Below are 14,141 nucleotides of genomic sequence, written 5' to 3'. Positions count from 1 at the left end.
ATTTATCAAGAATTTAGAGATTACACCATGGGCATCTATAGCTAACCACAAGGTTGCTAGCCACAGATAGGAAATTGGCCAAACAATCAGGACTCCCAGCTAACATGGCTTGCAAGGGAGTGAGCAATTTCAAGCAATTAAGGTCTCCACAAGATGAGTTGCTAACATCTACAGAGGCCATTCCTATCAAGGTTGTAGATATCGGTATTAGTGGCTGTATTGATCACCCCCGATAATGATACCGATACGATACAGATTGGGCCACATTTATACTCCCGATCCGCATTAGTTGTATTGGTATTCAGTATCGGATACCGGAGATACCAACATTCAGGTTGGAGAGAGTATTCACCACCCTAGAGAATCATACTTGAGAAGCATTGTGGCAGGATAAACCTGTATGAGAAAGAAATGCTCCATCTATAACAACATGGAAGATTTGTGAGGGAATGTGGTTGTGGATGCAATTGATATTATGGGATTGCTCCTGTAGGACCTTAGTCCTTTTAATTCCTGGTTGGCTCCATTTGTTTAGATCATCCTTCCATCTTTTAATCATTTGGACAACAGTTTGTGAATCCTTTTGTTTACCACATAAACAAACTTCATTCATATGCAACCAAAAGCATGATGTGATCTCCGCAATATCTGATAATATGACTCTTCTATCTTTCTTAGATTATGATCTAATGACTTCATGGAGAGAGTTTGCAAGGATATGAAGTAGAAAATAAGTCTACAATGTTCCTGTTGTGTAGTTCAATGTGCCATCTCCTCCGAATCAGTCCAGATTTCTAAGCTTCTCCATCGAATCTGCATTGCACTGATGAATCCTTGCTGAATTCCTCTAGCCTCTGTTTCTTTGGAATTTCTTAGAAAGTCAAAACCATTAAAGTAACCATGAAGTTGTGATCATTAATAAATAATTTTTGCTCACACCCTGCTTCCTCATTAATAAATGATTCTTGCTCACACCCTGCTTCCTTTGTTTGTGGGTTGAAACTTCCATCTGTAATTAATAAGGGATGATCCTTGACAGGTAGATGGAGATAGCTAGAGCGAAGGATCAAGACTGGTTGGGTTGGGCTTGACATCAGAAGACTCATAATCAATATGGATATTGTTTTCCTACCTGATTCACAGAATGATAGGGATGAGCTCCATGAAACTTAAGCTCAGCACCTGAAATCTTAAACCCAATAGAGAAGTGCAAACATAATGACCTGCAATGCTCTCAGCTGCCAAACATTTTAAGAAAACTTGGTTATTTCCTGAGATTTGACTGAGTGACAAAGATGCAGTTTGTATGACTGACCCACCAATCGGCCTTCTTACCTGTCGAATTTATCAATATCATGCTGGTGGGGTGCCTATGCGTTTTCTCGTCATGGATGCAAGTTCTCATTTCTTAGGGCAAAGTTCAGTCACCATTTTGAATCCATCCATTGATGAACCTGACTTCTATATGTATATTATCAAAATAAATCAAAGCTGCTTTATCAACTTATGACACAAACTAACATGGCAGAGAGCATGTAAACAAGAAGAAGATCACGTCTTCAACCTGTTGAGTCTCGAATCCACAAGAAGAGGAGAGAAATTTCAAGAGAAAACACTTTGTAATTCATTATTGAATAGAAATCAACTTACATCCATCACAGATAGTAGACTAAATTGAGAATCTCATTTAGTCTAAACTGGACTCTTTTAGGCTAAGAAACTAACCAAAGATAACTTTTGAAAACATAATGATAAAAGAAAAGAATCCGAGTTTTCGGACCCGACCCGGCTTTGAATTCTCTTAGTTCTCCAAGAAACCGAGTACAACCTGTTCTATATCACAAACATAATATCAAAACAAATCTATATGTAACCCTATCCACTACACTTCCATTATATAACCTCTTTTTTATTTTCACACTCGACCAAAACCAGTACAATGTTTTCATTCCATTTCATCTTCCATTCACCCAGATCAGAAGATAGGACCAGCTGCAAGGATCTCCTCTGTTAGTGAGTTGTCATTGCCAATCTTGTAATTCAGAAACCCCTCAAAGTTATTCTTGAACAGACCTGCAAGCTTCAATAGAGTCTCCTCATATGCCTTCTTGTCTGACCACTGCAATCCAATACTCAGTTTGTCAGTGAAACTGAATCTTAGACATATCCAAATGCAGGGCAAATACAATATATAGAGCTAACTTACAGTGTTTATCGGATCCAGAATTTCTGAAGGCACACCCTCAATTTCGGTGGGGATCTCTAACCCAAACACTTGAGTCTTTTTGTAAGTAGCCTTCAGAAGACTGCCAGAGTGAATGGCATCGATAATCTTCCGAGTGTGTGCCAACTTGATGCGGTTACCTGAGCCATAGCTGCAAGGAAGAAAAGTAAGAAGCAATAGCAAAGAGTCAGCCAAACTCAAACTATCTGTATATAAAGAAGTTGAATATTTTGTAGATAATATCATAACAGCACATACCTTCCACTAGACCAGCCAGTGTTGACAAGCCATCCCGTGGCTCCATGCTTCTGCATCTTCTCAGCCAGCATGGCCGCATACTTGGTGGGATGCAACATTAAAAATGCTGCACCAAAACAGGCTGAGAATGTTGCCTGTGGCTCTTTTATGCCATCCTCTGTCCCAGCCACCTGTTTTCATCATCAGGAGGCCCGTCACAAAACTGCTCATCTCCTAATATGTAAATGGATTTTGAAGTGTAAAAGGAATTATGCAGCTGTGCCTTGTGGATGGCACAGAAGATCTGTACCCACTATGATTCTAGAGCAAATTTGGAACTTGGATACATAACATAACGATTTCTATCAGTTCCCTTAGAGATTGCATTAGTTTGAAATTTATAGAGTCATATAATACCAGAGCAGTGTAGCCACTGATGAAGTGGTACATGGTCTGGGCCAGGCTCAACTTGCTCACTGGTGGGAGCACACCAAATGCATCACATGCAAGAAGGATGACATTCTTTGGTTGTGGGGCCACACATGGTATCTTTGCATTGGGGATGAACTCAATTGGGTATGCTGCACGAGTGTTCTCTGTAAAAACAAAACAACATTAATCAATATTCTATTCATCTTTATGCAACTCTTCTTGTTCTCCAAATGGTAATTCTTGCACCTACACTATAAACATTGACTTAATATACTTACATCCCCCAAATAGGTTTTACCCGACGATACTTTTTTAACTACTAAAAAGTACAACCTTAGCAAAATGACTCGAAAAAGGGTTTGACAAGAATTTGACTTCACATTTTATGTTTATCACTAAGTCCATCTTTTTTTTTTTTTTGGCAAGAAATGAATAGAAAAGATATTGTACTTTCTTAGTTGTTTGTTTGTCAATGGAAAAGAAAAGAAAAGAAAAAATATTCTAAAATATTCTTCTTTCAAATTTGAAATCACCTTGGGGATGGTAAAATTTGCTTTCTTTTTTCTAACAAAATAATTAGAATGCAAACAAAACAACTAAATAAATAATCTGCAACTAATTTATGCTGCACCTTACCATGACCTGAAATATATGGCTCTTCCTCAAAGTATTGGAATGTCCCCAAGTACTTGGGAACTCGGGACAAAGCTTAGTGAAGTTGAATTTTAATAAATGGAAGAAAAAAAGAGGGTTCATAGGCTTGACAATTTCCTAGCTAATCAAAAGATTGGCAACAGCCCTTTATGATATTTAACCAAAAAGAGAAAAACAGCAACTATGACACACTTAGTATTGGAAAATTATATGTATGTTGTACTAGTTTACCTGTAACAGATTTGTCTGAATAGTCCACCTCTCTTGTATGCTCATCAAACACCACATTTTCCAGCACTGCCACAACACAAGGAATTTTTAATAAAACCCATTACCAGTCCTTATCTGATCAGTTGAGGTAGGGAACAAATATCATGTGGAACAGTTGTTCTATGCTTTCAAACTGAACTAATAAGGGTGATGATGTGTTTAGTTGAGAAGGCCAAATTATTACCAGTCCCGAACGTGATAGCATTCCAGATATCAGGTTCCTTCTCCTTGGAAAGATCAATGCACTTCGCATAGCAACCTCCCTCGATATTGGACACACCATTTTCACTCCAGCAGTGCTCATCATCTCCGATTAAATACCTATTATGGTCAGTTGACAGAGTTGTCTTTCCCGTACCTAAGGCAAGCATTGTCAACAAAGACTCGTCAGTAATAGAGCGTATCAGAATCAGACAATGGCAGGACAGATCACTGTACCTGATAATCCAAAGAAGAGTGCAACATCTCCATCTTTTCCCATGTTGCAGCCAGAGTGTAAAGAGAGGATTTGACGCTTAGGCATGAGGTAGTGCATGACGCAAAACAGACCTTTCTTCATTTCCCCTGCGTACTGTGTTCCAAGGATGACCATTTCCCTCCTAGCCAGATTTAGATCTATGCTAGTCGAGGATGTCATGTAGTGCGTGTAACGGTTACATGGGAATTTGCCTGCATTGTAAATGGTGAAGTCTGGAGTACCGAAATTCTCCAGTTCTTCAGGCGTAGGTCGGATACACCTGCCACCCCACACGGTTATCGTACTGTACACTATACGGTATAGGCCAATTTGAATTCTACCTAGAACTAAAAGAGGGTTATATCCTCAAGTGATAGAGATGAACAACAGAGTATCAAGAAGACTTATCTGGAGAAGCTTAATCTCATTATGTAAAAAGAGGAGAGTATTGCTTATTAGCTTGTTCTAATGCTTTACTCACATGTTGTGCATGAATAAGGAGTGGTAAGCTCTGGCTGAGACGATGCGGACTTTGATACGGTGCTCTGGGTCCCAGTTCAAGAATTGATCATTCACATACACCTGAAAATTTCAGAACCATCCCATTATCAACAATTCATTTTCATTAGATTTTTTCCACAAGAAGAATATCAGACAAAATGCAACACATCAAGTCTGCCAGACGATTGATCAGAGGTTTGAAGCCTAACTAATTCTGGACTCTGGAGTTAACATAATTCAGAGGACCCTTCAATCTCCAGCACTAACAAGCAGGTCTTTGTGGCATTTTATAGATCAATATTCATACAATCATGAATAGTGGGGATATTTTGTAATACACTTGTTTCCAGAATTAAGTTATCGTGAGCAGATTAACAATACAGAGTAGGAGAGAGAGTGGATGATACCTTATCCAAAGAGTTCAAGTAATCAACGGCTCTTTCTCTGTTAAGCAAGTAGGTGTGCTCGTCCATTTCAATGTTGGGTGAGCCCCTAAAAAGCAAAATTGAAAATCCACAAAAGAATGAATTCGATTAATCCATTCCATGGAACGATGTATCACGAGAAAATTAGAAAATGAGGGAGGAAAGGATAAGATGGGAATTGATCAGAAACGCAGAAGAGGAACAACTTACTTTCCCCACCAAAGTTCATCTGCTGTGGTGTCATCCTTCACCACACGTTTATCTTTTGGGGAGCGACCTGTCTTAGCTCCAGATAACGTCGCCAAGGCACCGCTTGAGGTAATGAAGGATCCGTGCTCGTACTTTATAGCCTGTTCGTATAGCTCTGCAAGCAGAGAGAGAGAGAGAGAGAAAGAGAGAGAAAGTTAATTAGAGATAGAAGGACAATGAAAGCTAACTGAATCAACAGAAGGACCAGGCTCCGAGTTCACAGAAAGAAGAAGGAATGAATTGAAGGTATTTTACCGGCGGGAGAAAGGTTGTAGAGGATGTGGGTAAACTTTAAAGCGCTATCACTGTTGTCCAAGGTAGGTGTGACATGATGATGTGCGACGTGTTCAACCTTTGGAGTTTCAGATTTCTTTTCTGGGTCCCCTTTCACCACCTTTGGCCCTGATTCCCTCGTCAGAGAAGCCAGTGAAGCACTGTGAAGACATGGAGAAAAGGGTCATCTAATCATTTAATCAAGTGATTAAAATCTGATAAATCATCCGTGGGGAAGAAATTAAAGTTGACTTATCGAAGATTGCCTTTTCATATGCATTTGCCCCCCCCCCCACCAGATATTGCCATTCATAGTGTCAACTGGTAGGGTCTGGTCAGTTTTGGTTGGGTTTGATTCCCATTTAAGGCCTTACAATGTTACTAGTTGTTTAGATAGTCGGGTCTCATAAGCTAGGATACAGGGATCCAGATCTTTTATGGCGCGTTGCCTGTAGCGGTTTCTGCGACACAGATTGAGCTGTGTGCGTAAAGACCGTCTTACCCTTGCCTAAACGCCTTGCCTGAGTGGGGGTAAAACGGTTATTACACACGTGGCCCAATCTATGCTGCATAGGCCGCTACGGGCAGCGAGGCTGTAGACGATTTGAATTGAGGATATAAACATGTTTCTATTCAATTGGTTGATTACCAATACATTGGTGTGCGGGGAATGTTCAGAGCATACGTGAACAACTCACAACCGTTCAAATGGAATCTATTATGTGAAAATGTTCCATCTGAACAACAGTTTTGAATCATTCACATATGCTCACGTACGTGAATATTCACCCTCCTCATACATTGCATGTATGGTCAGAGAACGCCAGGTGTCCATTTCACTTCCATTAGTATCTTTCTATGCATGCTAAATGGCAATGAATGGACACCTGGGTTCTATAGTGTATAGACGTACACAAGAACTCAACTCACCATGAATAAAGAGACAGTCATGCCTTTTCCCTCATTTAAAATTGGGAAAATGTTGATAGTAACCCATTTTAGTTACAACTACAACAAGATTGTAATCTCACTTTTTTTTTTTGCTAATATAAATTTTGTAATAAAAATAACTCTAATTGATCCTCTAACTCTTGTACCAAAACTCAGGAGTGTGCTAAGTTATTATTCTGGCCTATGAAAATCGAAAATCCCATCTACGTTGATGATTGTGCGCACACTCTCTCATTGACCCGTGAGCTAGTAAGGGGTTACACGCCCGAACATACTCTCTTGCCCAATTTTTTTTCTTCCAATAAGATTAAATCCCAACAGAGTTGTGTTTTTCCCAGTGATTTGGTCATAAAATCTCTTCCTCGTCAAGAGTCAAGACTCAAGAGGGATGTGGACCCACATGGTAAAGGAATCAACAAATTCACTATGGAGTATGGCACACAGACCAGCGACGGGAGGGATTATGAGAGTACAATATATACAGTGGCGTCTGGAAACAGCCTCTCTTCGAAAGTAAGGGTAAGGCTGCGTACAGGACCCTCCCTGAACCCCGTAGTGACGGGAGCCTTTTGCATTGAGTACGGCCTTTTATTATATACAATGGCTATTGGCGTGACGAGCGTATAGAAAGGAGTTGGCTTCACGTTCACGTACGTGAAAGTATGAGAACTGGTGGGGTGGATTCCATCTGAACGAATGTAACCTGTTTTCGTACGCTCACGTACGTGAACGTGAACCTGTCTCTGCAGCAGCAGGCGCGTAAGCGCCGGGAGAGAGTGTGTTTTTTTCTTAAAAGCTGTAGTGGTATGGGTGACTGGATGTGGCGTTAAAGAATACCTGATGGACTGGAGCTGAAGCTTTTGGCGTTCCTCTTCGGAAATGGAGGCAAAAGCACCTTGAGCTCCCTTGACGGGCGTAGTAGGCGCAGATTTTTTCTTCTGGAGCGAATGCAGTTCGTTGATCGTCTTCGCTTTTACGGGAGGAGCAATGTCATCGTGACATTTCTTAGGATGGGTTTGGATACTTGCAAACCTTCCAGCGTGCTGGAAGCTGAATTCCGTGTTCCTGCCCAAGACCTCTGTTCCGTTCCCCGCCATTTCTTCTCTACAGTTTGATAACCCAACATTAATCAACCGCTACCAAAAAAGATCTCACTTTTATTATTTAATTTGTTACAACAAATGAAATAGCTTCTCTCGGTTTATATAAAGAGAGATCAATAAGAAACCGTAAAAGCAGGATTTTAAGACAAACAAATATAGAAGAATAATAGCCAAAAGATATATATATATATTTTGAAAATGTTCCAATCCACTATTTAGACTGACAACAACTAGTTTCGTCTGCAAATTCTCCAGACAATCAGCCACCGAAACTACGATAAACAGACGGAGACAAGCGGAGACTCGCAATTCAAGTACTGAAATCGAAGAAACCAGAATATATCTCCAAAAAATGCAATAGATTCATCAAAGTTTATCATGCATAGAAAGACAAAAACAGAAGATCGGAGAGGGAAAGAGCTCATCAGAAGTCGGAAACTCGTAAGAATATGGAAAATTGAAAAGATAGATACAGAAATAGAACTCTTTAACACAAACGAGAAATAAAGGAATCAATCATCCAACCTCAGTAAAGTTGTAATTGCTCGAACAACAGATGAGAAAGAATGCGAAAACAGAGCACAAAGGCCGCCTTTTTAAAGGCCTCCGTCGAACCTTCCCCCCTCCCTCCCAAACCCCATCCAATCTAATCATGGTTAAATCCTAACCTCGCGGTTATGTCCAATAGTGCGGAAAAAAATGAAAAACAAAAGCGAAGGCATAACGGACCGTGGGGGAGGAGTGGACTACTAGAGTAATATTCCTTTAAAATCATAATATGTGACATTTTTTAATTCAACGGTCATGAGAGTATCCAAACTTAATCTAACCCAAATCCTAACCTAATCTATTTTGTCTTCTCTCTCTCTTGCTCCTCCCTATCCCTCATTGCTTAGGTTTCTCTTTCTTTATTCTTCTCCACCGTCACACAGTCTTTCAATTTCCGACTGATTCCGGCAAAAATCACACAAGCTAAAATCCGAAACCAAATTGAACCAAATAAATTTCATTTTTCAAGTCCTAATCGATTTCATTTTCAATTTTGATATCGATTACAGATTTTGGTTCTAAACTGACAACCTCAAAACCAAGGATTTAGATGTTGGTATTGTAACGACAGCATACGATATCGATATCTAACCAACATAGTATCTGTAAATTAACTAGAATTGAGGATTTCAATTAAGAACCAAAACCAAAAGCACCCGTTTAAAACCTAAGCAAACCCAACCAAAACAAATTAGTTCGATTGCGGGCAAAATATGAAATCTTTTTTCGATTCAATTCGATTTTGTTCATGATTGAAACTATCCGTTCGACCCGAATCAAATCTATTACTTTTTAAAAATTTGAAAAGTATATAAGCTTTTCCATTCCATGAACAATACCAAAACCTCACCAAATTAGTGGGATTTTGGGAAGGGATGGAATGGAGAACACCTCACTAATGTGTCTTTAAAATCTTAAGTAATGGGTGTTCAATGCATGGTTTTAGGTATTGGGATCAGATCGTCGATTTGTATTGATATAGACCATGGCCGATATTGATACCTGCTTGATATCGTACCGGCGGTATTGAAAAGGCGCAATAAATCCATATTTGTATTTTGTGAGACAAAAATGTCCGATCCAGCTTGATTCGACTCGCAAACGATCTCTTGCTCTTATACTTTATTTATATAATGTATATTTTTCAGTTTTGTTTAAAATAAAATATAGTAATAATTTGAAATGCATTGGAGTTAATTACATAAAATGTGGACCTTTTTTTTAAAAGTTACAATTTAATATTAAATTTGATTTCATTAAGGAGGGGGTTCCAAGCTGGAGGATAGAGGACATCACCTCCCCCTATGGCTTAATTATGTGTCACACTCAGTGAGACTACATTGGATATAATGATTGTTAATCTCACATCGATTATGAATAATTAAAATTTTTTATTTTTCAAATATACCTACTAATCACACCCACTTCTTATCAAATCAGTTGTTTGAAATGAAGATTTACATTACACCAGAGCTGATTACGTTCTCCCCTCAATATGCCTCTTATGAGTGAGCCGGCCATCAACCATGCATCAAATTAGCATGAGTCGTGAATATCGTCACTGACCTCAACCACTGGTTGTAGTGATGTCTGGGGTATGTTGGTATTGAGTTCAAGACCTCTCTTTGCCTATCACTTGCAACAAGTCAGGTATGATTTCTGGTCTCTCACTTTCTTGATTGTAAATTCTCTTTTATTTCTAGGGATCTAAATAGTGTAGTAGATTTCCTAGCATGGAGGGCCCTGTCTAGTGCATGTTCGACTGTCTAGTGCATGATTCCTGATCTCTCGCTTTCGTGATTGTAAATTCTCTTTTATTCCTAGGGATCTAAATAGTGTAGTAGATTCCCTAGCATGGAGGGCCCTGTCTAGTGCATGTTCGACAGTCTGACCTAATTCCACTCCGTGGTTGATGGAATCTTGTAATCTGTCTATTGTGCGTTCTACATATTGTGAATAAATTTCTCTTTACCAAAAAGCAACAAGTCAGGCTTTTTTTTTTTCTTCTGGAACAAGTCTTGGTCCTTCATGGGCGGTGGACCCCTCTTGGTTCCTTGTGGATCTATCCCTAATGGGCTAAAGTCTAGCACAAAAAAAAAGGCCTCACCAAATGGGGAAGGGAATCATTTTCCAAAACCCAAAATCTATTGTTAGAGAAAATATTTATTGGACTAAGTTTCCCTCCACCCATAGAGGATTATTCACCCACCATCCTAGGGTTCACAAACCCCTCTTAGTATGTTCCAAAATACCCTCCCGATATCTTTTCCTGCTCTCTCACGCCCCACAGTGAATGGAATCCCCTTCACCGTAGGTGTAGGAAAACTCGATCCATATTTATTTGTGGCTTTCTTTTTTTTTTGGGTAACAATTTGTGGCTTTCATTTGATGTAGTATGATATGGTATTTTGCACCCCTTATCTGAGCTATGAGTAGATCAAGCCCAAAACCTGTTGTTAGATAATAAAAAAAAATTATAGGCAAGAGCAAGAGAACACTAGTTGGTTAACATTCTTTTTCCTAATATTTTATTTGTTGCTTTATTTTGTTTTAGTAGGATGTGGTCTTTTGCACCCCTTTAACTTTTTTTTTTTTTTGGGGGGTGGGGGGTGATAACTGATAAGAGCACCCCTTAACTTGCATTGTCATTTGAAAAATTATGCTCTTCAATTCCTTACAGTGTGGCAGTGCGGTAGTGCTAGGTGGAGATGTCAACATTTGGCAGCTACTGTATCCAAACAATCTATATCAATTGGATTGGACCGCTGGATGCGACAGCTGCTAGGTGTCAACGTGTCCACCTAGCACTGCCGCATTGCCACACTTTAAGACTTGGAGAGGATAATAATGTCATCCTCTCACAATCAAACATCTAACCTTTATTTGTCATTCTTACACGTGTAACATAATAGCCTTCTACAATATCAGCCGTTGGCTCCACACAACTTAAAACCTATTCAAATAATAGGTAGATGGGTCAGGGTTTTAACTTTTAAGGATCAGATCAGATCTACTGATTTGGATCGGAATCAGTCGAGGTTGACCCCGATTCTCTCCATCCAACTCGGGTGTATCCTGTATCATAGTTGGAAAACCAAGTATTGACTTGGCTGAGTCGAGTCATATTTTTGTAAATCCTGGTGAAAAGTCGTGTCGACTCGTTTAGTGTAAAAAATGATCAAACTCGTTCTGTGTTTGACCAAGTCAGAAGTGACTCGACATTTTCTTCTGAGCCACATATAACTCGTCGAGTCAGGTCTATTGGTCTTCTTCTTCACATGGCCTTTGATTCGTCCTCAGAGTTTCCGTGAATAAGGAACCTAACATTTAAGGGTTTGTTCTTCAAATCCATAGTGAAACACAACAAAATCCCAAGTTGACTCAAAAATTTCAAAGGACAAATAAATGAATACAGCAAGAAACAGAGTTCTTTAGGTGTCTTCTTCATCCTAGGCGACCCCCGCAGCTGTTGCTACCTCTCTCCCTTTATCTATTTTTGTTTCTCAAGGCAAGTCTCAATCACGGCAAGTCTCTCCCTCCCAAATCTTCAAATAACGGTAACAATCGAGCAGCTATCACTTCTGTTGGAGATGGCTGCAGAAGCTGCCATTAGTGCAAACGAAAAAGAAGTCATAGGGAAGAGGGGAAGAAGGGAAGATAGCATAATGGAGCCAATGCCCTAGTGGAGACTCTGGAGAGACAAGGGTCGAGTTTCGAGAAAATGATGGCTGTTGACAAATGTGCCCCCTTTTAATTTAATTATGATATTGTATATCAGGATGTATGGAGAAAGGATACATCCTAGCTGAAAATTGGAAAATACATGACTATCTGACCAGGTTTGACTCGTCCGAGTCACCAGGTTTTGAGGAAGACGAGTCGAGTAAAAAAACCTAGTTTTCCAACATTGTCCTGTATGGAAAAACCCTAAATGCATAAAACATGCTGATTCTAGGACGATGTAGGCCAATTCCAATCTAATCTGGATCGGAATCAACCAAGGATCAATCAAGATCCTGATCAGAGTTTTTAAATCCTGCGAAGGGTAGGGGAAGAACAAGAAGAAGATTACATCACAACTTCGATAGTTTCGCTTCATTTTATATATGTATTTTTATTTTATTTTTTGGTAAAGTATATGTATTGTTTTAAAGATATGAGAAAGTGGTCAAGTATTCTTGTACTCAAACCTAGTGTTTAAAATTCGAAAACCTAACTCCTTCCAAATTTTGTCTATTAAATCATAGAAATCTGTCTAGTTAGTTCATGTATCAAATTTCACCTATCACAAATACATCAGGGCATTTGTCTAGTCAATTCATGTGTCGATAAAAAGCATGCAGCGATATTCAATATTAAAGTCAATGCCAAAACTTTGTAGACATGTTATCCACTTTTTCATCGTATAATGTTTATGTTTAATACAACTCCACATCACCAAATACTTGAATAATTTTTGTCGGGCAGGTTGTAGTTTTTCTCAGGCAGTTATGGAAGCTGAGGCCATTTGGGATGGGTTATTACTGGGAAGGAGTTTGAATCTCCATAATATAGCTCTCTTTATCTCTTTGGTTTTTTTTTTGCTAGTGTCTCTTTTTCTTTTTTTTATAGAAACTTGAACATCTAGTAGCTAGGTTCACCCCCCTTTCACTGTTGATCCTACCCAGTTGACAGGTAGGAGAGCATACTCTTTTGTTTTTTAATAAAATTTCGCTTGGTGGAGGGGTTTCTCCATCTTTCTCTGATTTAAAAATAAATAAATAAACTTTGAAGTTGTCTATAATAGTCTATTTAGTTTGAAGAAAATGAACTATTTATCAAACAACCATAAACGTTTGGGCCAAACTATTGGAATAGGCAACTAAAGACATGTTGCTCTTGTAGAACCCCATTCTTTCTAATTCCTGGTTAGCTTCCTTTGTATAGATCATCCTTCCATCTTTTAATCATGTGGGATACAGTTTGTGGATCATTTTCTTTACAACATAGACAAACTTATTGTCATGAAAGTGCCATGTAATCTGTATGTCCTGGCTTTTTTACACAAGTACAGACTCAGAACATTTAATAATGTTGTAAATGCCCCATAAGATTGCAAAAAGTTCCCATGGCCATGGGTGACCTTCCTGTTGTGTAGTCCAATGGCTATCTGCTGGTAATCAGTCCAGATAACCAAGCTTCTGCATCTCATCTGCAATGCACTGATGAATCCATGCTGAATTCCTCTAACCTCTGCATCTTGGGTGCTTCTTGCAATCCCAAAATCCATTGAAGCAACCACCCTGCTTTCTTTGTTTGTGGGTCGAAAATTCCATCTAAAATTAATGTGAGATGATCCATAGTAGGTGGTAGATGGAGACTGAGTGAAGGATCAAGACTGTTTGGGTTGGGTTTGCATCAGAAGAGTCAAAATCAGTATGGTTATTGTTTTCCCATCTAATATTAATTTGATGATTTGTTGTATTGGATTTCCCAATTTTCACCTGGTTTTTATGAAAACTTGTGTTTCTTTCATGAGATTTTGACAGATTGACAAAGATGCAGTTTCAATGGAACTGACCATCCACATCTGCCTGAAATACCTGCTGAATTTATCAATACCAATCTAGGCAAATTCCTGATTTTGTAGGGAAAAGTTTGGTGGTCACCATTTTGAATCCACCCATTGATGAAGCTGCCTCCTATATGTATATTATAAAAATGAATCAAAGCTGTTTTATCAATTAATTCCACAAACATATATCAAACCAAATCTATATGTAACCCTAACCACTAACCACTAACCACTAACCACTAAACTTCTATTAGATAACCTC

General features: G+C 39.0%; 1 protein-coding gene across 1 annotated transcript; it reads right to left on the bottom strand.

Moving 5' to 3' along the window:
• Nucleotides 1-1,849: 1,849 nt before the first annotated feature.
• On the bottom strand, nt 1,850-7,785 carry LOC122662539 (phosphoenolpyruvate carboxykinase (ATP) 1-like). Its single transcript, XM_043858194.1, has 12 exons — nt 7,511-7,785; nt 5,705-5,883; nt 5,411-5,564; nt 5,183-5,267; nt 4,756-4,856; nt 4,256-4,554; nt 4,002-4,175; nt 3,779-3,844; nt 2,879-3,057; nt 2,483-2,652; nt 2,207-2,375; nt 1,850-2,119 (listed from the first exon to the last, which is right to left on the bottom strand). The coding sequence occupies exons 1-12, from the start codon at nt 7,768-7,770 to the stop codon at nt 1,976-1,978; spliced, it is 1,980 nt and encodes a 659-aa protein (XP_043714129.1). The 5' UTR covers nt 7,771-7,785; the 3' UTR covers nt 1,850-1,975.
• Nucleotides 7,786-14,141: the final 6,356 nt, after the last annotated feature.

This window comes from Telopea speciosissima, chromosome 5 (genome assembly GCF_018873765.1).
Source record: "Telopea speciosissima isolate NSW1024214 ecotype Mountain lineage chromosome 5, Tspe_v1, whole genome shotgun sequence".
NCBI classification, from domain to species: Eukaryota; Viridiplantae; Streptophyta; class Magnoliopsida; order Proteales; family Proteaceae; genus Telopea; species Telopea speciosissima.
Note: the sequence above shows the minus strand (reverse complement) of the source record. Positions and strands in the feature narration are given on the sequence as shown.